This window comes from Salvelinus alpinus, chromosome 16 (genome assembly GCF_045679555.1).
Source record: "Salvelinus alpinus chromosome 16, SLU_Salpinus.1, whole genome shotgun sequence".
In the NCBI taxonomy this organism is placed as follows: Eukaryota; Metazoa; Chordata; class Actinopteri; order Salmoniformes; family Salmonidae; genus Salvelinus; species Salvelinus alpinus.
The window spans coordinates 42,005,642-42,028,791 of record NC_092101.1 but is presented as its reverse complement, the minus strand read 5'-3'; the positions used below and the strand labels follow the sequence as shown (position 1 = coordinate 42,028,791).

The 23,150-nt window shown below is 45.0% G+C and overlaps 1 protein-coding gene across 17 annotated transcripts in view; it reads right to left on the bottom strand.

Moving 5' to 3' along the window:
- Positions 1-23,150, bottom strand: part of dock7 (dedicator of cytokinesis 7) — a 61,627-nt gene that overhangs the window by 15,313 nt on the left and 23,164 nt on the right. For 10 of the 17 annotated variants that reach the window (XM_071346267.1, XM_071346261.1, XM_071346262.1 and 7 more), the window contains exons 15-28: positions 22,576-22,693; positions 21,635-21,705; positions 20,246-20,384; positions 19,835-20,023; positions 10,756-10,987; positions 10,293-10,457; positions 9,950-10,119; positions 8,185-8,277; positions 5,386-5,475; positions 4,529-4,624; positions 3,931-4,071; positions 3,617-3,730; positions 3,181-3,348; positions 2,861-3,000 (exon numbers count right to left, since the gene is read on the bottom strand). In XM_071346267.1, the coding sequence (XP_071202368.1) occupies positions 2,861-3,000; positions 3,181-3,348; positions 3,617-3,730; positions 3,931-4,071; positions 4,529-4,624; positions 5,386-5,475; positions 8,185-8,277; positions 9,950-10,119; positions 10,293-10,457; positions 10,756-10,987; positions 19,835-20,023; positions 20,246-20,384; positions 21,635-21,705; positions 22,576-22,693 (1,926 nt within the window). The remainder of the gene's footprint in view (positions 1-2,860; positions 3,001-3,180; positions 3,349-3,616; positions 3,731-3,930; positions 4,072-4,528; positions 4,625-5,385; positions 5,476-8,184; positions 8,278-9,949; positions 10,120-10,292; positions 10,458-10,755; positions 10,988-19,834; positions 20,024-20,245; positions 20,385-21,634; positions 21,706-22,575; positions 22,694-23,150) is intronic. The other 7 variants (XM_071346271.1, XM_071346272.1, XM_071346273.1 and 4 more) reach the window with 2 other exon arrangements.

The window sequence follows — 23,150 nt, the reverse complement described above, 5'->3', positions numbered from 1 at the left end:
GTTTACATACACTTAGGTTGGAGTCATTAAAACTCGTTTTTCAACCACTCCACAAATTTCTTGTTAACAAACTATAGTTTTGGCAAGTCGGTTAGGACATCTACTTTGTGCATGACACGTAAATTTTCCAACAATTGTTTACAGACAGATTTCACTGATAATTCCCTGTATCACAATTCCAGTGGGTCAGAAGTTTACACACACTAAGTTGACTGTGCCTTTAAACTAGCTTGGAAAATTCCAGAAAATGATGTCACGGCATTAGAAGCTTCTGATAGGTTAATTGACATCATTTGAGTCAATTGGAGGTGTACCAGTGGATGTATTTCAAGAAGGTGTACATGTGGATGCATTTCAGAACAACAGCAAAGGACCTTGTGAAGATGCTGGAGGAAACAGGTACAAAAGTATTTATATCCACAGTAAACGAGTTCTATATCGACATAACCTGAAAGGCCGCTCAGCAAGGAGAAAACACTGCTTAAAAACTGCCATAAAAAAGCCAGACTACGGTTTGCAACTGCACATGGGGGCAAAGATCGTGCTTTTTGGAGAAATGTCCTCTGGTCTGATGAAACAAAAATAGAACTGTTTGGCCATAATGACCATCTTTATGTTTGGAGGAAAAGGGGGGAGGCTTGCAAGCCGAAGAACACCATCCCAACCGTGAAGCACGGGGGGTGGCAGCATCATGTTGTGGGGATGCTTTGCTGCAGGAGGGACTGGTGCACTTCACAAAATAGATGGCATCATGAAGAGGGAAAATTATGTGGATACATTGAAGCAACATCTCAAGACATTAGTCAGGAAGTTAAAGCTTGGTTTTCCAAATGGACAATGACCCCAAGCATACTTCCAAAGTTGGGGCAAAATGGCTTAAGGACAACAAAGTCAATGTATTAGAGTGGCCATCACAAAGCTCTGACCTCAATCCTATAGAACATTTGTGGGTAGAACTGAAAAAGTGTGTGTGAGCAAGGAGGCCTACAAACCCTGACTCAGTTACACCAGCTCTGTCAGGAGGAATGGGCCAAAATTCACCCAACTTATTGTGGGAAGCTTGTGGAAGGCTACCCGAAACGTTTGACCCAAATTTAAATTGTTTAAGGCATTACTACCAAATACTAATTGAGTGTATGTAAACTTCTGACCCACTGGGAATGTGATGAAATAAATAAAAGCTGAAATACATCATTCTCTCTATTATTCTTACATTTCACATTCTTAAAATAAAGTGGTGATCCTAACCTAATTTTTTACGAGGATTGAATGTCAGGAATTGTGAAAAACTAATGTTATACGCTTTTCCCGTGGTTCATTTTCATGCCAGCCAGCCTGTTTTAAAGAGAAGCAATGTGCTTAATATTAGGAAAGTTGAGAAATAAATATTGTAGGCCTAGCCTATAGAAAGCTGATGGGCTCCTCCTCTTTTTAATAGAGGTCATCACTCGGTTGTCTCACACAATTACATAGCCTATAAAAATGTTGCACAACATGAGCTCATGGGCTCTCATGAAGTCTTTGATCCGATTTTCGAAAACATTTGCATTGATGTCAGAGTGATAGTGCTGAGTACCAGGCAGTTAGCACATTTGGTAGGCTTGGAGAAGCCTAATTAAAGTGACTAAATGATCACATGGAATTTGACTGCCTCCATGACTCGTGACTGGCGGTGTGGCGGTAATACAGTTACTGTAACAGCCCTAGTGTGAACACTCCAAAGGAATTCCGGCCCCTCAAAAGAGCCCCTGAAGCCAAACGAACTGAGACCATCTCGAGAGGGGGTCTGAGCTTGAATCGCTTGAATTCTGTGGCCCGGTAACCTTTTGTAGGGCAATGTGAATGCAAATCTCCCCAGGTTCGCTTGTCATTATTCTGGCGCCACACACTAAACTACTGCAACACAGTTTCCCCTGTCATAACCTCTCACATTGGTGCCACAAAAGAGAAAATGATGATGCGCAGGTTCACTGATAAAACGTTCTGTTTTTGGATATTGATTAGCGATTGTCAAGGATGCACAGAAAATCCTAAACGTGTGGAGTTTTTAGTTGAGATTATTTGTTTGTATTATGTGATCTATAGGGGCTTGAATAGCGTGAGAAGATAACATGTTTGGTGAGAATCACAACATAGGGTTCAACATCTATTCTAGCTCTTAAAGGGGCTTATATTGTGTGATCAATTTTCAATTACAGCATTATTTAATCTGCAGTTATTCTTCTGCTATTTATTCTGTTTCCAATAATAATTTACATCTTAATAGTATCTTCTGATTGCATTTAGTCAAAAGGTGACAATAATTGCCATCTTTTAGATTCCAAAATGTAGGTAGGCATACAGTATATCTAGCTGTCCGATAACATATTGTGATGAAATGGCTTGTCCTGCACTTTATAAAAACCCACAGTGCATTGAGTGAATGTTGGAAAAAGATCTGGGTTCCTTTCTAAACATAGCAGTGTGAATGCAAAGAGGACTCAGACCACAAAATAGGTGAAGTGAACTGGCAAAAGAGTTGAGTCCTTATTCCAAGGCAAAAGCCGTGTGACGACAAAGACAACGGAGCTCTTTTGCTTCTTAAAAAAATAATAAAAAAATAAAAAAAAACACTTTAGAGGACTGAGATTGGTTATTTTAAAGAGGACTACATGTGAAAACACCCTTAAAATGTACTGACCATCAGCCTTGAGAGGGTTGAAAAAGAAAGAGGGGTCAAATGGACCTAACCTGTCTCACACAAACACAGTAACACATTGTACAGACCCCTTAGCATTGAGAGGGTAGAGAGACAGAAACAGACATGCGGGGCAAATGACAATCTCTCCCTGTCACAAACACATTAACACAGTGTACTGACCCTTCGGCCTCTGGGTCCAGGATGACAGCCAGCTCAGACAGCACCAGTCCAGCCAGGTAGTGCTGCTCTCTGAAGGGGACAGACAGCTCAAACATGTTGGCTATCTTCTGGTCCTGCGCATGGGTGGAGAAGCCTGAGCTCTGTAGAGATGGAAAGAGGTAGGGAGAGAGGTAGGGAGAGAAAGACGAGCAGGGGATGATTCAGAGACATTTTCCACACACCTCGTAATCATCCAGATAGGATGTGGATGTGTGTGTCCAGTGTGTGTGTATCCGGTGAGTCTGTGTGTGTCTAGCATGTATGTACTGTGCATATCTGACCTGCGAGGTTGCGGAGGACACGCTGGGAGATGGCGAGGCGGGGGGCGTGAGCAGGCTGCAGGGCAGGTTAAGGGTGACATAGTGCTCGTGGCTGCAGACGATCCTCAGTAAGTCCAGTCTCAGAGACTCCAGAGTGGGGTTCTGCAGCATGTACAGCTTAGTGGACACCTGGGGACACATGAAATGATGTCTAGAAAACTGCCCAAAACAGGGTTCGATGGAAAGGCACTGTTGAGGCCCTTTACTCCCAAGTGATACCCAATAGTAATGAGCAGGACAGAGTACTGTTGTGGCTAAAATCATGTACACAAAGTCCAAAATCTACCATAGTGGTTTCAACACAAGCCTTTCAAATGAAAGTAGATTCTGCAGGGATGTTGTCATTGAGGTGCTGTTATGTTGGGGTGCTAAAGCAGTTTGTTCCCTCTCCCAGTACCTGTTTCCAGTAGGTCTTTATGAGGGAGAAGACGAAGCCTCGGTCCATGACAGACAGCAGGTCATTCAGGAAGAAGGCCAGGCTGGTGTTAAGACGCTCCACCAGCTCCAGGTCCTGATTGAACAGAAACACAGGGTCAGAGGTCAGGTTTGAGTGTAGAGAGCGCTACCCACTCTGATATACTTAAAACCCGATAAGGTTCATTCAGACCATTCACTGTATTGGAAGTAGCTGTGTGGTTAATGGAATTAAAACATGCTGTGTTGATGTCGGCCACATCTTTATTGTCCCTGTGTGTCCCCGTGACAACGTACCTTCTGAAAGCGTGAGACAATGTCCCCAGCAATGGTGCTGACCAGGGCTGTGATGTCATCCATGAAGCGCTCGGGGAAACGGTTCTTCCTGGGCGACTCCAGCCGGTCGGTGAAGTACAGGTGATGGATGATGCTCTTCACCTGGGGGTGTGAGGTCATCAAGGTGAGACAGGGCCCAACACGTAGTGGTAGTCATGGGTCCTCACTATCTGCCCAAGTTGCAAAGTCGGAAGCCCTGTCCAGTCCTACAATCTCTTCATAAAATCTGATTTTAAACCGAACTCCAATCACACTAACCTTATGCCTTACCCTAAATTTAAATGAAAACCAATAACTTTTTGTTTTCATAAATGTTTCCGATAAAGCCAAATGTTTTACTTTGCAGCTTGGCCATGTAGTGGGAATCGTAGTTATGGTACCAGGATGAAAAGCACGACAGTGAACCCTTGTCACACTATCCTGAACCATACGGTCTTTACCTGGATATTTACTTATCACATTGTCCTTTCCAACACGGCTCCAGAAACTATGGTGGACATGTAACCAGGCCACAGCGGTACGGCTCGGCAGTGTGAAACTGTGTAGTGTTCGGTCTTACCATGAGCTCGAAGAAGAACCAGGCCTGTTGGAGAGCTCCCTCCCTGACGCTGCCACTGCTCACCACCCACTGTAGAGCCAGTTCCTCATGGAACAACTGAGACACAGAGACACACGGACCAGACAGTCAGACACGCGTAGTACAGCACATCAGACCTGGTTCAACCTGGCCCGGATTTAGTTGGTCACTGCAATGGAACCAAGTGCCAAGCTGAACCAAGAACTCCTTGACCCAGGCAGGTGGTCCTTCTTACAACAGAGCACCGAGAGACATTCCTCTGCATCACAATCTGGCATTATATAAACACTGTACTATGTGCCGAAATACACAATCATTCTCAATACAGGGGTTCCTAAACCTTATCCCTTGATTTATTTAACCTTTAATTAACTAACTATGATGATATCTATAATATTAGTACTATAGAATGCCTACAATTATAGAGTCAATAGAGAGTGTTTCAATGAACTCTTGCAGACAGCTTTTGAGCGTAAGACGGTTAGGGAACCCCTGATCTTATTGTACATATGCCATATTTACTCAACAATCCACTTCGTGTGTCTGTGTCTGGTGGTAACAATGAAAACAGAGGCTTCATTCAAATAGAAACATCAAGTGAGTGCCATTTACCTGAACAAGGATAGCAGTGCTACAGTTAGTGCCTGGTACGCCACACACCTCCTGTGCAATACTGTCAACATCACACTTCAAATCACAGCCAAGAGGCGGGACATCTACACTACATCCAAATACACAATCCAATCAAGAGGCACACATCCACAGACATACGCATAAACAGGCGAATAAGGTGAGGGGGCTCCGTATGGCTCTTCCCCCGTGTAGACAGTGGCTGGTACCTTTTTGGTGGGTAACCGTCCTGTTAAAGTTTGCAAGAAACTGGTGCTCTCAGTGTGCGAAGACATGCGGTTGCCACAGCGCTCCATGGCCTATGGGTGGGATGGATGGGATGTGACAACAACAACAGGTTATTGAGGGGCTACGGTTATAGCTGTAGCACCTAGCAGAATTACACACAGTTAACAAACATGAACACAAACAACAATCACACAAACACACAACAGCCCTCATCATATAACCTTAACTACAGTTCCACATAGTTACAGAATGCTTGAGTTTCCTCATATTTATCTTTCTTCTTACACACATAATCTGATATATATTTTACACTTATGCCTCTAGATATGCAGTTTGTAGACAGTCTCAACCTGTGGAAAAAATACCTCTGTGTACAACTTACCTCAAATGAATGAATTTTACTGAATCTTTGGCCATGACTAGAGCCATAACATAGCCTTTATGACAACCAATGAGGACAGCCATTGTCACAACACAGGACAACACCAAGACAGGAAAAGAAGATGACAAAGTGCTCAAGCAGGCAAACACATTACACAAACACATATACACCCACAGACCCCCAGCAGACCCCCACATACACACTAAGGGCTGGGCGATATGGCCTAAAAAGCATCTAGATTTGTTCTAATTTATGGACAATTTACAATATCTAGATTTCGTAATTGTTTTTTCTAAATGAGCTTTGGTGCACAATTAAAAGGTCAAATACACTGCATTTCAGACAGACAGCATTAATCTAATGAATTCAGGGCTTCTGAAATTATACCTAGGCTAAATATACACATTCCACAACCATAAGACCCACTAATAATTTAATCAAAATAGTTTAACCTGTTTTGATGCAATAATCACTGATCTGGGTTTAGAGTCTATGACCTTTTAGTTACAAATGTAACCAGAACCATGCACATTCACTAATAACTTATAGCAGGCATTATAGAAAATGAACACAGCTCTCAAACAAATCTCTCATTAACAATCTCTCAAGCACAAGCCCACGTGTTAGTGACAAGCCAGCTAATTGTTATATTTCAAGTTTAGCCAACATGGATCTATTTACTAACAAGGTAAAAAAGTTGAATTGTTATGAACAAACCTGTGTCTCCAAGTGTTTGAAAAGCACGCTAGCTGTCCACTTTGTTCAGATGTTGAAATCAAGTGGCATACGTTATTTCTCAGAATGAGAACGAGTTGCCAATTCCTTATGTAATTGTGTTTTATGCTTATTGCACATTTATAAAACACAGACTTGACAGCTATTATAACAGTCTTTGGCTAAAATGCTGCTAGCGGTACAACAAACTGAGCATACATTTTCCAGAATAAATGTTTATTGATCCTCCCATTTCAGTCTCATCTGCTCTGCACACAATTTGAGTAGTTGAGACATAAAAGGGTTAACTTCTCTATTACAGTAAATGAATGTCTCAATGTCCATATGACCGATTCGGTTGGACCAAACGTCAAATCCGAATAGCGAGTTGAAACCACTTGACAGAGAGGAAGTGATCTCTCATCTTTGTTGTTGTACGTGGCAGGGGCTTGGTGTGTGTGTATACATTGAAAGGTGCACACACCCTACAGTCATTGCACACAGCACAGAAGGAGCGAAGGAGACGAGACCAAAAAGACAACATGAGACAGACAACCACACACACACACACACACACACACACACACACACACACAACACACCACCACATGCAGCAGTATCCCACATCATGGCGAACCCACGTGGTGAATGAGATTAATAGCAGCAGGAGGTCATGCATGGGTTTAAATGATCATGGCTAAGAAAAGGAAACAGGACAGGGAATGAGAGGATGAAGTCAGCAAATGAAAACTGGGAAATTAGTAACCTCTGAACCGCCAATTACATTTTTTTAAAAAGGCAAGTATGAGAAGATTTTTTTTTTTTTTTAATTGAGCCACATGTGTATAGGTGAGTCTTGGCTAGAGGTTCACTGACACAGCTCTCCTGCACTGGGGGTGTTACAAAGTGGAGAGAAATGAGGGGCAGCCCTGTGTACTTGTTTGACATGACTTCAAGCGGTTACTGACAACTCTACAACTTCAGAGTGGGCATAGATTTTTCTTCTCCAACCAACTGGACAGAGAGGTAAAAAATAGAAAGGTGATAAGTGAGAGAACTAAAGATGGCGGTTAAGGGTTCATGGAGGCAGCTGTGACTTCCTAAGTCTGGTGGTGCGTGTAGGTGAGTGGTGGTGGTGGTTAAGAAGGGCAGGGTGCGAGGGGTGGTGGAGGTTGGGGTTAAAGAGGGTAGTGGAGGTTGGGGTTAAGAAGGGTAGGGAATGAGGGGTGGTGGAGGTTGGGGTTAAGAAGGGTAGGTGGAGGTTGGGGTTAAAGAGGGCAGGGAATGAGGGGTGGTGGAGGTTGGGGTTAAGAAGGGTATGGAATGAGGGGTGGTGGAGGTTGGGGTTAAGAAGGGTAGGGGATGAGGGGTGGTGGAGGTTGGGGTTAAAGAGGGTAAGGAGTGAGGGGTAGTGGAGGTTGGTGTTAAAGAGGGTAGGGGGTGGTGGAAGTTGGTGTTAAAGAGGGTAGGGAGTGAGGGGTGGTGGAGGTTGGGGTTAAGAAGGGCAGGGAGTGAGGGGTGGTGGAGGTTGGGGTTAAGAAGGGCAGGGAGTGAGGGGTGGGGGAGGTTGGGGTTAAAGAGGGTAGGGGGTGGTGGAGGTTGGTGTTAAAGAGGGTAGGGTGTGAGGGTGACAGTGAGTTATTTCTTAAGGGGGTAGAGGAAGATTCTGTTGTTGTTGAAGCACCTGCATGGTGTCAGTGTCAGAGACAGGGCTGGATCCCCAGGGGGTGCTCTTACACCCCATGGTGTGCACCCAGGAGTTGGAGCGGTCTAGACCCTGAGAGGTCAGGGGGTCGCAGGTCAAAGGGCACAGGGCAGGCAGGAGCAAGGGAACAACGAGCGAGAGGACGGAGCAGCACAGGGGAGGAGAGAACAGCATAGAGGTTTAAAGGTTAAGAGGGTTGAACCGTAAGCAGCAATGAGGAATAATATAGTTAGCTTGTTAAAGAACCCTAATCATTTCATTTACTCCCTGATTCACAAAAACAACAATGCATGAACAGATTAGATAGCATATCCCATCATGACAATCTGCACCCCTCCCTCGGTTCACAGAAAAGAGAGGGCCGGTTTAGTTTAGTATCATCATTCATCAGACAGGGGAAACCATAGAAATATAATTAAAGTAATGACTAGAGCATGTATCCCCATTCAAGTCTATGTGCCATGATGGGTGGTAATTTTATTTCTATGGGCCAGCATCCATCCCAAGCATCACGTTAGACCAGACCATTCAGAAAGACAGGAGTGTCCACTCACTCAGTCATCTGTCAAGTACTTTTGGGGTACCGAATCAACAAGTCATTTGATCAGGGTAACGAATCATTGTAAGATGTATTAGAGAAAGAACTCCATGTTATTAACTCATTTACAAAGTTTATCTGCAATACACTTGGCTACATGGGGCTCCAGACTGACGTTTTCCCCTGGTGTTACTGCTGCCATAAACTTGTTCAGTTGTTGACACTAGCCCATGATTTGGTCGCACCCAAAAATATTTTTCCGCAGGATCACGAAATAGAAAAGAAATAGGAGTAATCATCTAAGAATGTCTTTCACAGTGTTTTATGTAGTCAGACTACTGAGATGATATTCAATAAATACATTTATCTAACATGAATCATGCATTCCTGCTTGGACAAGATTTTTTGATATGCAACCTAATCCAGTGATTGTCATGATTTTTGGGTTGAGAATTAGGCCATTTTTGTTATATTTACTGTCAAAATAGGGCTCCATGAACTTACCTTCATCTTTATGTGCACTAATATTACATACAGGTTTACTTTAATTTGTGCTATTTCACCATCTGAGAAGTTGGAAACTGAAAAAACATTAGCTAAATCTCTCACTCTATATAACACATACCGCTAGTAGCCATTAATTAATCGAACAGTAAATTTAAAGTCCTAAAAAAATGACAAACGTTGCATCGGTAGTAAGTCTAGGTATAATGAATCACTTGCGATGGCCGATGCGCATTTTGCGAACTCCGTATTTCAAAGCCATATCAGATATCTCGATTGCAAAACATTGTGCTTTGAGCTCAATATTGAGAGCTGAGAAAACAAGATTATACCTACAGAAAGCTGAGATTCATTACAGCAATCATGAGGATAATGCACCTTCCTGTTTGATCAAATCATGGTTTTATCAGCACAAAAAAATGTGAATTGAGGTGACCAGGTAGAATGTGCAGCTTGCGCCAGTGCAGTCAATTAAACATTTTACTCCACAGCCAAGACAAAGGGTTGCAAAATGCGACTAAATGGTCTGGAGCCCTGCTACCCCTATATATTGCTCTCCATATAGTATCATTCAGATTAGATTATTCTCTCATTGAAAGTAGAGGTCTAAACCACAGATGCATAAAGGACTGACTGTACCCCAAAAGTACTGACAAACAGAACATAATGTATGCCAGGTCTGGTCTGTGGGGTGTCTCTTACCTTACTGCCGATGATGGAGCGGACCTCGTCGTCAGGGGACGTGGGTGTTCCGGAGATGTCCGGGTTACTGTTGCTAAGGCTACGGGAGCGGTTGAGGTTTAGGCTAGCTGGTCGCTGGGCTGACCGGGCCATGGTGGCATAGTGGACTGAACCACCCAGCCCTCCAGGACCTGAGACAAAAACACACATGGAACAAAACAATGGAAGTCAGGGACACTTGCTGCTCCTGATAAACGCTATTTTCCTAAACTCACCTGACGTAGCCAATGGTCTTTATGACCTGGATGTAATGAATTTAACAGAAGTAGAACAGATAGAATGTAAACAAGAACAGACAGTGTACCTGGTGAGGGGAAGTTGGGGTCCATGTTGGGCAGTCGGAAGACGTAGTATATATAAGAGGAGAGCAGACTGTTTCTGCCGTGCATGTCCTGACTGGTGTCTAGGTACTTGTGGAGCCGATTCACTATGGAGGCCATCACCTCGAACGAGGCCTGGCCCAGATTCACTATAGACACACAGAGACAGACAGGAACACACATACTTAGGACTAGACGGTACAATACATCGTAGTAAGAGACAGTACAGTCAGTGGCAGCAATCCCTTGCTGTTTAGTAGTTTAGAATACGTAGTGGTAGGGTCACAAACACAGTTGAGGGGGTTACATTTCTTTCCTTTTAATGTTATTTTTTGGAATTAAATGGAGGGTTATATTATAGTTCACACAAGGCCTAAGTTGTACAGCTAGGCTTAGGTTACGCTAGGCTTAGGTTACGCTAGGCTTAGGTTAAGGGGGATAGTAAACCTATCTGTCCTGCGATGACGGGCGGCCGCACCACCAGCACCACCAGCTTGTCCAATAGGAGGTGGAGGAATCGGACGATGGGCTCCAGCTGGGAGGAGTTTAGTGCTGCGATGCTGGACTTTAGCTCCGCCTCCAGGTTATTCTCCATGATGCGCACGTCTCCGATCCGCACAGGGAACATGTGCTCGTCCAGGGCATGCACCAACGCAAAGAACTTATCCAGGTACTGGTCCTGATGGAAGGAGGTAGGAGAGAGAGAGGAAAAGGAAGAGAGGAATGAAAGGACACAAAGAAAACCAAGCTTCAATAGAAGGGAAATGAATGTGAGCCCCCACTACACAATGAAAGTGCTATAACTGTGCACTCTGTGGTTCCAGCCCATGTATAGAGACTACAGCAGAGTTGAGCCCAGCTCAGTCTCATCCACATAGACCGAGTGATTTATGATCACATTAGCACCAGGCTAAGCTGCTGGGAAAACACTCACCCTCTTCAACCCACTCCTCTCCCCTCTCCTCTCCCATCCCCACTACCCCCCCCCGGACAGCCAACAGAACAGAGAGATGGAGTGGGCTCTACTAAATAACACGAGTGAAGTTCAACCACTAATGAACTGAGGGACACATTACTCTTCCCACTCCTTCCACGCTGAGGTATTCTGTCTGTCTGATGGTCTGATATCTAACACAGATACAGCGCAATCAGTAATTATTTGGACTTGGTTTTCAAATGAAACCATGACTACAAAAGGTTAAAGTGCAGATTGTCAGCTTTAATTTGAGGGTATTTTCATTGTATGCTATGACTACATCAAGCTTGTGACTCTACACATTTGTTGGATACATTTGCTGCTACTTTGTGCCCAGTAGAAATGAAAATGGTAAATAATGCATTGTGTCATTTTGGAGTCACTTTTACTGTAATTAAGAATAGAATGTGTTTCTAAACACTTTTACATTGTGGATGATACCAGGATTACAAATAATCATGAATGAATCGTGAACAATGATGAGTGAGAAAAAACAATACTAAGCTCCCCTGTTATTGTAATGGTGAGAGGTTAGCATTAGATTTAGAAAGGCCCACTATCAAATGGGCAAGAACAGGGGCAAGACAAAATATACACTGCTCAAAAAAATAAAGGGAACACTTAAACAACACAATGTAACTCCAAGTCAATCACACTTCTGTGAAATCAAACTGTCCACTTAGGCTACCAATCAGTGTTGCTTCCTGACTGCCATTAAGGTACCGAGATGAGATCCTCAGACCCCTTGTGAGACCATATGCTGGTGCGGTTGGCCCTGGGTTCTTTCTAATGCAAGACAATGCTAGACCTCATGTGGCTGGAGTGTGTCAGCAGTTCCTGCAAGTGGAAGGCATTGATGCTATGGACTGGCCTGCCCGTTCCCCAGACCTGAATCCAATTGAGCACATCTAGGACAACATGTCTCGCTCCATCCACCAACGCCACGTTGCACCACAGACTGTCCAGGAGTTGGCGGATGCTTTAGTCCAGGTCTGGGAGGAGATCCCTCAGGAGACCATCCGCCACATCAGGAGCATGCCCAGGCGTTGTAGGGAGGTCATACAGGCACGTGGAGGCCACACACACTACTGAGCCTCATTTTGACTTGTTTTAAGGACATTACATCAAAGTTGGATCAGCCTGTAGTGTGGTTTTCCACTTTAATTTTGAGTGTGACTCCAAATCCAGACCTCCATGGGTTGATAAATTTGATTTCCATTGATAATTTGTGTGATTTTGTAGTCAGCACATTCAACTATGTAAAGAAAAAAGTATTTAATAAGAATGTTTCATTCATTCAGATCTAGGATGTGTTATTTTAGTGTTCCCTTTATTTTTTTGAGCAGTGTACATGATCCATATGCACCGGAATAGCGAATGCAGCCATCTTTCCCCCGGTACGTTTTTCACTCATGTTGGTAGGCTGCTCTGGTAATTTCACTGCAGTGACAGGTGATATTCTGCCATAGGCTCTCCAACTGTTTGTGCAGCTACCCAGTGCTTAATTTGGGAAACCAAATGAAACATCGACAGTAACATGTTCACAACAAAGCGTACTTGATGAAACTGTTGACAGCCCCTCTCTGCACGCTGGAGAATGGAATGAAGGAGGGGCGGCGAAAGAAGTAGCTTAAAAAGCTAGTGTCTTCACATTAATTATGATTTTTTTAAATTTATATAACTCCTTTTACTAGGCTATTCAAAATCAAATACAAATTCACTATAATTGTATGCTAAATCTGAATTGTTCAAATTAGTGGATTCGGCTTCTTCAGCCACACCCGTTGCTGACAACTGTATACATCTGAGCATACAGCAAATCAATCTCCATAGACAAACACTGGCAGTAGAATTGCCCCTACTGAAGAGCTCTGTGACTTTCAGCGTAGCACCGTCACAGGATGTCACCTTTCCAACAAGTCAGTTCAAATGTCTGCCCTGCTAGAGCAGCCCCGGTCAAATGTAAGTGCTGTTATTGTGATGTGGAAACGTCTAGGAGCAACAACGGCTCAGTCGCGAAGTGGTAGGTCACACAAGCTCACAGAACGGGACCGCCGAGTGCTGAAACACGTAGCGCGTAAAAATAAAAGTGGTGTAAAGCTCGCCACCATTGGACTCTGGAGCAGAGTAAACGCATTCTCTGGAGTGATGAATCACGCTTCACCATATGGCAGTCCGATGGACGAATCTGGGTTTGGCAGATGCCAGGAGGACGATACCTGCCCGAATGCATAGTGCCAACTGTAAAGTTTGGTGGAGAAGGAATAATGGTCTGGGGCTGTTATTCATGGTTCAGGCCACTTAGTTCCAGTGAAGGGAAATCTTAACTCTACAGCATACAATGACATTCCAGAAAATTCTGTACTTCCAACTTTGTAACAATAGTTTGGGGAAGTCCCTTTCCTGTTTCAGCATGACAATGCCCCATGCACAAAGTGAGGTCCATACAGAAATGGTGTCGAGATCGGTGTGGAAGAACTTGACTGGCCTGCACAGAGCCCTGACCTCAACCTCATCTAACACCTTTGGGATGAATTGGAATGCCGACAGCCAGCCAGGCCTAATCGCCCTACATCAGTACCCGACCTGACTAATGCTCGTGGCTGAACGGAAGCAAATTGCTGCAGCAATGTTCCAACATCTAGTGGAAAGCCTTCCTAGAAGAGTGGAGACTTATAGCAGCAAAGGGGGGACCCATGATGCCCATGATTTTGGAATGAGATGTACGATGAGCAGGTGTCCACATACTTCAATTAATCCTCCGCTTAGAAAGAGCTGTCCATTTCATTGTGTTTGGCTTTGAAACAACATCCATAACGACCATGTTTTCCACTCAGTTTCAACCTTTTCTTCAAATTGATCAGAAGGAAGGGAGTAAAAGGTATTAAAACCAGGATACTGTTTCAATGATAAGTCTGATGTGCTTTTCCATTGCATTTGCAATGGAGTCAGAGTGGTTAGAGGGACAATAGAATTGGGTACTACTAACACATGTCCCGAGTGCATAAGACAACATTTCCGTCATGTAGAATTTTACTGTAGTCACGACTGCCGGTGTGGTGTTAATACAGTCACCAGAGCAGCCCTAGTTGTCATCATACCAAAATTTTGACTTTGATACTGATAACAGGTTTAGTATCACCATACTCGATGCCATCACCATACTCAATGCCAAAATGTCACCACGGCAAAGTCTCAGAATATATGCACAGAATCTATGCACTTGACATTTTTGAATCTATGCATTAATGAATCAAGTAATACATTCAATTTGATTTAGTTTTTTACCAATCAAACAGCATAATAATTTAATAAAATGGTAAATCTCTAGTCTATTGATAAACTGGGTAAATCAAGATGTAGCCTAGGACTATTCACAATATGTTATTATATATTGTATTTATTTATTTAACTAGGCAAGTCAGTTAAGAACAAATTCTTATTTACAATGACAGCCTAGGAACAGTGGGTTAACTGCCTTGTTCAGGGGCAGAACGACATATTTTTACTTTGTCAGCTCGGGGATTTGATCTTGCAACCTTTCAGTTACTAGTCCAACGCTCTAACCACTAGGCTGCCTGCCTCTAACCACTAGGCTGCCTGCCTCTAACCACTAGGCTGCCTGCCTCTAACCACTAGGCTGCCTGCCTCTAACCACTAGGCTGCCTGCCTCTAACCACTAGGCTGCCTGCCTCTAACCACTAGGCTGCCTGCCTCTAACCACTAGGCTGCCTGCCTCTAACCACTAGGCTGCCTGCCTCTAACCACTAGGCTGCCTGCCTCTAACCACTAGGCTGCCTGCCTCTAACCACTACCAAATACAGGTAAGTGCATATTCAATAGGCCTGTTTTCATGCAATGAGCTTGTTTTGGCTGATTTCATGGCGCTACAGATGAAAAACAAATGTTTCCTTTCCATTTGGGACTCATTTTATTGCACTGGTCAATAAAATTTGCATAGAAGAAGCAATTTCTTCTTTTATAAAAGTTTGCACCGTCTCTTTAAGCCCCATGACGTCATTCTCACACACAGTCAGCTCGAGGCTTGAGCAAATAAGGTCTTGACTGGGAGAGATGTGAGGTGGGGGAAGATGAAGTGAATGTAAAGTATTTGATGACAATTAACTTTGAAATCAGTAATATTTTTACATTATGGTTCATATATCATCACAAACAAGGTACTAGGGAAGGAAACTAATGTTAGCTTCAGTTGTATACTTTGTTTTGCTTATTTTGCTTGTTTTGCTTCGCCTTCCGGCGCCGAAAAGAGATGGCTGCCTCGCTTCGTGTTCCTTGGAAAATATGCAGTATTTTGTTTTTTTACGTGTTATTTCTTACATCGGTACCCCGGGTAATCTTAGGTTTCATTACATACAGTCGGGAGGAACTACTGAATATACGACTAACGTCAACTCATCATCGTTCCTACCAGGAATATGACTTTCCCGAAACGGATCCAGTGTTTTGCCTTCCACACAATACAATGGATCTGATCCCAGCCGGCGACCCTGTGCGACGCCGAAAAAGGGGAAAACGTGGCGGTCTCGTGGTCAGGCTTCGGAGACGGGCACATCGCGCTCCACTCCCTAGCATACTACTCGCCAATGTCCAGTCTCTTGACAATAAGGTTGATGAAATCCGAGCACGGGTAGCATTCCAGAGAGACATCAGGGATTGCAACGTGCTCTGCTTCACGGAAACATGGCTAACTCAAGGGACGCTAACGGAGTCGGTGCAGCCAGCTGGTTTCTTCATGCATCGCGCCGACAGAAACAAACATCTTTCCGGTAAGAAGAGGGGCGGGGGGGTATGCCTTATGATTAACGAGAAGTGGTGTGATCATCATAACAACACACAAGAACTCAAGTCGTTCTGTTCACCTGATCTAGAACTCCTCACAATCAAATGTCGACCGCATTATCTACCAAGGGAATTCTCGTCAATCATAATCACAGCCGTATACATTCCCCCCCAAGCAGACACATCGATGGCCCTGAACGAACTTTATCTGACTCTTTGTAAACTGGAAACCACACACCCTGAGGCTGCATTCATCGTAGCTGGGGATTTTAACAAGGCTAATCTAAAAACAAAACTCCCTAAATTCTATCAGCATATCGATTGTGCTACCAGGGCTGGAAAAACACTAGACCATTGTTATACTAATTTCCGCGACGCTTATAAGGCCCTCCCCCGCCCCCGTTTCGGAAAAGCTGACCACGACTCCATTTTGTTGATTCCAGCCTACAAACAAAAACTCAAACAACAAGCTCCCGCGCTCAGGTCTGTTCAACGCTGGTCCGACCAATCTGAATCCACGCTTCAAGACTGCTTCGATCACGCAGATTGGAATATGTTCCGCATCGCGTCCAACAACAATATTGACGAATATGCTGATTCGGTGAGCGAGTTCATTAGGAAGTGCATTGACGATGTCGTACCCACAGCAACGATAAAAACATTCCCAAACCAGAAACCGTGGATTGACGGCAGCATTCGCGTGAAACTGAAAGCGCGAACCACTGCTTTTAACCAGGGCAAGGTGACCGGAAGCATGACCGAATACAAACAGTGTAGCTATTCTCTCCGCAAGGCAATCAAACAGGCCAAGTCTCAGTACAGAGACAAAATCGAGTCGAAATTCAACAGCTCAGACACAAGAGGTATGTGGCAGGGTCTACAGTCAATCACGGATTACAAAAAGAAAACCAGCCCCGTCGAGGACCAGGATGTCTTGCTCCCAGACAGGCTAAACAACTTTTTTGCCCGCTTTGAGGACAATACAGTGCCACTGACACGGCCCCCTACCAAAACCTGCGGGCTCTCCTTCACTGCAGCCGAGGTGAGTAAAACATTTAAACGTGTTAACCCTCGCAAGGCTGCAGGCCCAGACGGCATTCCCAGCCGCGTCCTCAGAGCATGCGCAGACCAGCTGGCTGGTGTGTTTACGGACATATTCAATCAATCCTTATCCCAGTCTGCTGTTCCCACATGCTTCAAGAGGGCCACCATTGTTCCTGTTCCCAAGAAAGCTAAGGTAACTGAGCTAAACGACTACCGCCCCGTAGCACTCACTTCCGTCATCATGAAGTGCTTTGAGAGACTAGTCAAGGACCATATCACCTCCACCCTACCGGACACCCTAGACCCACTCCAATTTGCTTACCGACCCAATAGGTCCACAGACGACGCAATCGCAACCACACTGCACACTGCCCTAACCCATCTGGACAAGAGGAATACCCATGTGAGAATGCTGTTCATCGATTACAGCTCAGCATTTAACACCATAGTACCCTCCAAACTCGTCATCAAGCTCGAGACCCTGGGTCTCGACCCCGCCCTGTGCAACTGGGTCCTGGACTTCCTGACGGGCCGCCCCCAGGTGGTGAGGGTAGGTAACAACATCTCCACCCCGCTGATCCTCAACACTGGGGCCCCACAAGGGTGCGTTCTGAGCCCTCTCCTGTACTCCCTGTTCACCCACGACTGCGTGGCCATGCACGCCTCCAACTCAATCATCAAGTTTGCGGATGACACTACAGTGGTAGGCTTGATCACCAACAACGACGAGACGGCCTACAGGGAGGAGGTGAGGGCCCTCGGAGTGTGGTGTCAGGAAAATAACCTCATACTCAACGTCAACAAAACAAAGGAGATGATTGTGGACTTCAGGAAACAGCAGAGGGAGCACCCCCCTATCCACATCGACGGGTCAGTAGTGGAGAAGGTGGAAAGTTTTAAGTTCCTCGGTGTACACATCACGGAGAAACTGAACTGGTCCACCCACACAGACAGCGTTGTGAAGAAGGCGCAGCAGCGCCTCTTCAACCTCAGGAGGCTGAAGAAATTCGGCTTGTCACCAAAAGCACTCACAAACTTCTACAGATGCACAATCGAGAGCATCCTGTCGGGCTGTATCACCGCCTGGTACGGCAACTGCTCCGCCCACAACCGTAAGGCTCTCCAGAGGGTAGTGAGGTCTGCAGAACGCATCACCAGGGGCAAACTACCTGCCCTCCAGGACACCTACACCACCCGATGTCACAGGAAGGCCATAAAGATCATCAAGGACAACAACCACCCAAGCCACTGCCTGTTCACCCCGCTATCATCCAGAAGGCGAGGTCAGTACAGGTGCATCAAAGCAGGGACCGAGAGACTGAAAAACAGCTTCTATCTCAAGGCCATCAGACTGTTAAACAGCCACCACTAACATTTAGCGGCCGCTGCCAACATACTGACTCAACTCCAGCCACTTTAAAAATGGGAATTGATGGAAATTATGTAAAAATGTACCACTAGCCACTTTAAGCAATGCCACTTAATACAATGTTTACATACCCTACATTACCCATCTCATATGTATATATACTGTACTCTATATCATCTACTGCATCTTGCCATCTTTATGCAATACATGTACCACTAGCCACTTTAAACTATGCCACTTTATGTTTACATACCCTACAGTACTCATCTCATATGTATATACCGTACTCTATACCATCTACTGCATCTGCCATGCCGTTCTGTACCACCACTCATCCATATATCTTTATGTACATATTCTTTATCCCTTTACACTTGTGTGTGTGTGTAAGGTAGTAGTGTGGAATTGTTAGGTTAGATTACTGTTGGTTATTACTGCATTGTCGGAACTAGAAGCACAAGCATTTCGCTACACTCGCATTAACATCTGCTAACCATGTGTATGTGACTAATAAAATTTGATTTGATTTGATTTGAGTAATGAACGGTTTTAACATTTCTACATGCCGTGTTGCATTATTCAAGTGTGTTAACTAACATGATGCAGCCCAGACTCCCAGTGAGTTCAGTGGTTCCTCAGGACAGACTAGAGTCACTATGAGAGGGGAGTTAACATGATGCAGCCCAGACTCCCAGTGAGTTCAGTGGTTCCTCAGGACAGACTAGAGTCACTATGAGAGGGGAGTTAACATGATACAGCCCAGACTCCCAGTGGTTCCCCAGGACAGACTAGAGTCAGTATGAGAGGGGAGCTAACATGATGCAGCCCAGACTCCCAGTGGTTCCCCAGGACAGACTAGAGTCAGTATGAGAGGGGAGCTAACATGATGCAGCCCAGACTCCCAGTGGTTCCCCAGGACAGACTAGAGTCAGTATGAGAGGGGAGCTAACATGATGCAGCCCAGACTCCCAGTGGTTCCCCAGGACAGACTAGAGTCACTATGAGAGGGGAGCTAACATGATGCAGTCCAGACTCCCAGTGGTTCCCCAGGACAGACTAGAGTCACTATGAGAGGGGAGCTAACATGATGCAGTCCAGACTCCCAGTGGTTCCCCAGGACAGACTAGAGCTAGCCATGAGAACATGGAGCAGTCACTGAGCATCAGCTGTGCTGATAGACTTGATCCTCTCTCAAATCAGTAAAGGACGTGAGACATTTGACAGAAGTCCTGAAAGTACCAACAATTCTAGGACCACACCTGGTTTTCATATTCTAGTATCGAACAAACACAAATGTTTGGGAATACCGTGAAAAGTACGGTTGTGATGGGCTATACCTGTGTGTGGACGGTGGAAACGGATGTCACTTCAACGTTGAACACCCCTCTGTGGTTATCCACCCATTTCATCCCTGGTAGAGGAACGTCAGGGGAGAGAACAGAGTAGGACTGGGGAGGTTTCTCTAGAGACACCGGCAGACAGAAGCTTCCTGTACGCAGACGTCCATTCTGAAGCATGGGGATCCACTGAGGGAGGAGACAAAAACATGATTAGGGCCTGAAAAACAATAAAGGCATGTTAATGTTTATACACGTGTGCTTGTATGAGGTGCGTGTGCATGTTACGTTTGCTTGCACACACCTGTGTGTGTGTGCGTGTGTCATGCACGTGCACATATCATTGTGCATAGTGTGTGTGTGTGTGTGTGTACATGCATGTGCATTTCCACACGTGTCCACAGTAGTTACCGTGTATCCCACAGGGGTTTCCAGGGGGGTGTTCTGTTTTTGCTGGCAGCTGACATGGTAGAAGGTGAACAGGACATGGTGGTGGTCAGTCAGAGAGGCCGGCAGCTTGATCTTCACCTCATCATGGAAGTCCGGGGACCTGCATAGGAAACACAACAGGCATAACAGAGCCAGAGTTGAATGGTTGGTTTTAGGAATCGATAGCTGTTAAGGGGTCAGGGCTGCACAGGAATGAGAACAGGCTCTAAATGACACGGTCGGTTAGGGCCGCACAGGAATGAGAACAGGCTCTAAATGACACGGTCGGCTAGGGCCGCACAGGAATGAGAACAGGCTCTAAATGACACGGTCGGTTAGGAATGAGAACAGGCTCTAAATGACACGGTTAGTTAGGAATGAGAACAGGCTCTAAATGACACGGTCGGTTAGGAATGAGAACAGGCTCTAAATGACACGGTTAGTTAGGAATGAGAACAGGCTCTAAATGACACGGTCGGTTAGGAATGAGAACAGGCTCTAAATGACACGGTTAGTTAGGAATGAGAACAGGCTCTAAATGACACGGTCGGTTAGGAATGAGAACAGGCTCTAAATGACACGGTTAGTTAGGAATGAGAACAGGCTCTAAATGACACGGTCGGTTAGGAATGAGAACAGGCTCTAAATGACACGGTTAGTTAGGAATGAGAACAGGCTCTAAATGACACGGTCGGTTAGGAATGAGAACAGGCTCTAAATGACACGGTTAGTTAGGAATGAGAACAGGCTCTAAATGACACGGTTAGTTAGGAATGAGAACAGGCTCTAAATGACACGGTCGGTTAGGGCCTCACAGGAATGAGAACAGGCTCTAAATGACACGGTCGGTTAGGGCCTCACAGGAATGAGAACAGGCTCTAAATGACACGGTTATTTAGGACAGAGGTTTATAGGAATAAACATCCTAATAGGCCAAGCCTTTTCTCACGGAGAAGACAAAATAGTTTGTTTGTTTGTGGATGAAGGGTATGAACCTCCTTCAGATTGAAGGAGCAGGACTGGAGCAGCGGTAACCTTAGCCCCAATGGGAAAGATAACAGAGTTACCTGTGTCTGTAACAGCATGGTGAGTTTAGTCATGCACTACAGTAAACATAAATGATAAAATTAACAGTATTGGCTGGCCGCTGGGATTGTAGCTAAACATCCAAAGAGCAAAGGTGGATCCTTACCGAATATGTGATCACTTTTTTTCGACTGATGCTTAACAACGCCTCAGAACATAGGAGACATGAACGGCGTGTGATAGAGCTGCTAAGACATCAGCTCACTCTATACCAGTTCATCTGCTTGTAAGAAAGGCCCTAAGCAGACTTCATACACAATTAAAAGCTGAGTCTAAGAGCCTCACCTGGTATGATACACCACGGCAGTGTATGCCTCTCTGGTGTAGTCTCCACAGCTGGACTTCCCAAAAATCACCTGCGGGAGAGAGAGTGAAGAAACAGATGGAGTACAGTGAACAGGGTTTGTATTAGAGGGGAACAGAGGAAACGAGGCAGCTTACAGTGAATAGTATTTTATTTATTTTATTTTATTTTATTTAACCGTTATTTTACCAGGTAAGTTGACTGAGAAAAAGTTCTCATTTGCAGCAACGACCTGGGGAATAGTTACAGGGGAGAGGAGGGGGATGAATGAGCCAATTGTAAACTGGGGATTATTAGGTGACCGTGATGGTTGAGGGCCAGATTGGGAATTTAGCCAGGACACCGGGGTTAACACCCCTACTCTTACGATAAGTGCCATGGGATCTTTAATGACCTCAGAGAGTCAGGACACCCGTTTAACGTCCCATCCGAAAGACAGCACCCTACACAGAGCAGTGTCCCCAATCACTGCCCTGGGGCATTGGGATCTTTGTTTAGACCAGAGGAAAGAGTGCCTCCTACTGGCCCTCCAACACCACTTCCAGCAGCACCTGGTCTCCCATCCAGGGACTGACCAGGACCAACCCTGCTTAGCTTCAGAAGCAAGCCAGCAGTGGTATGCAGGGTGGTATGCTGCTGGCGAATGAAGTGAATAGTAGACGGTGAATAGTAGACGGACTTCTGTTTGTCTACAGGTTTTAAAACAACTTGTACAATACTTTAGTAACAGAACTCAAATACATGAACACCATTCATTATGCTTAACAATCCATTTCCAAGAATTCAGTCTAGGATTGTGCAGCAGTACCTGGTAAGTACTAAAATACCCCAATAACTTTATAAGAAGCATTCTCTGAAAACTGTGTCGGCACGGCACGGCAGACAGACAGTACCTACATGTGTACAATACATCACTGCTTACCGGCATAGCGTTGTTGGGGTCCTCCCCGTTCATAAACTGTACTTTCACCGTGATATTCCGGGCGGAGCCTTGCCGGTTGGCGAAGTTCAGGCTGTGTGGGTTCACATACAGTAGGTTCCTGGAACACACAGACACATTTTGAAACCAAACAGAAAAACATGAGCTCAACTGACATAGCAGCAACTTTGACAGGTCATTGAGTGAATTTCACAACCTTTTCCCCTCATCATTCTCCTCAGGACATTACATACATACCTCATATAAATGTACTGTACATATCACAGCTCACCATAATACAACACACTTGTACAGTAGTATCTGATTTGTACAGTCATCAATAGGTCAGTGTTTGGAGTGAGCAAGGCCATCACTGTTGGCATCTGTGGGCACTGATTGGTGGAGAAGGGAGGCTCGTTCTGTCAATCACTCTGGACACACACAAACTGTAGTTGCCCTAAATTCTCTGCTGGGATGACCCACCTCAGGGTGCAAGGGGGGGGGCAATGCTATGGTCAACTGTATATGTTCAATACAGTCACTGTTCAAAATCAGAGGCATAGTGTTCATCACTAACT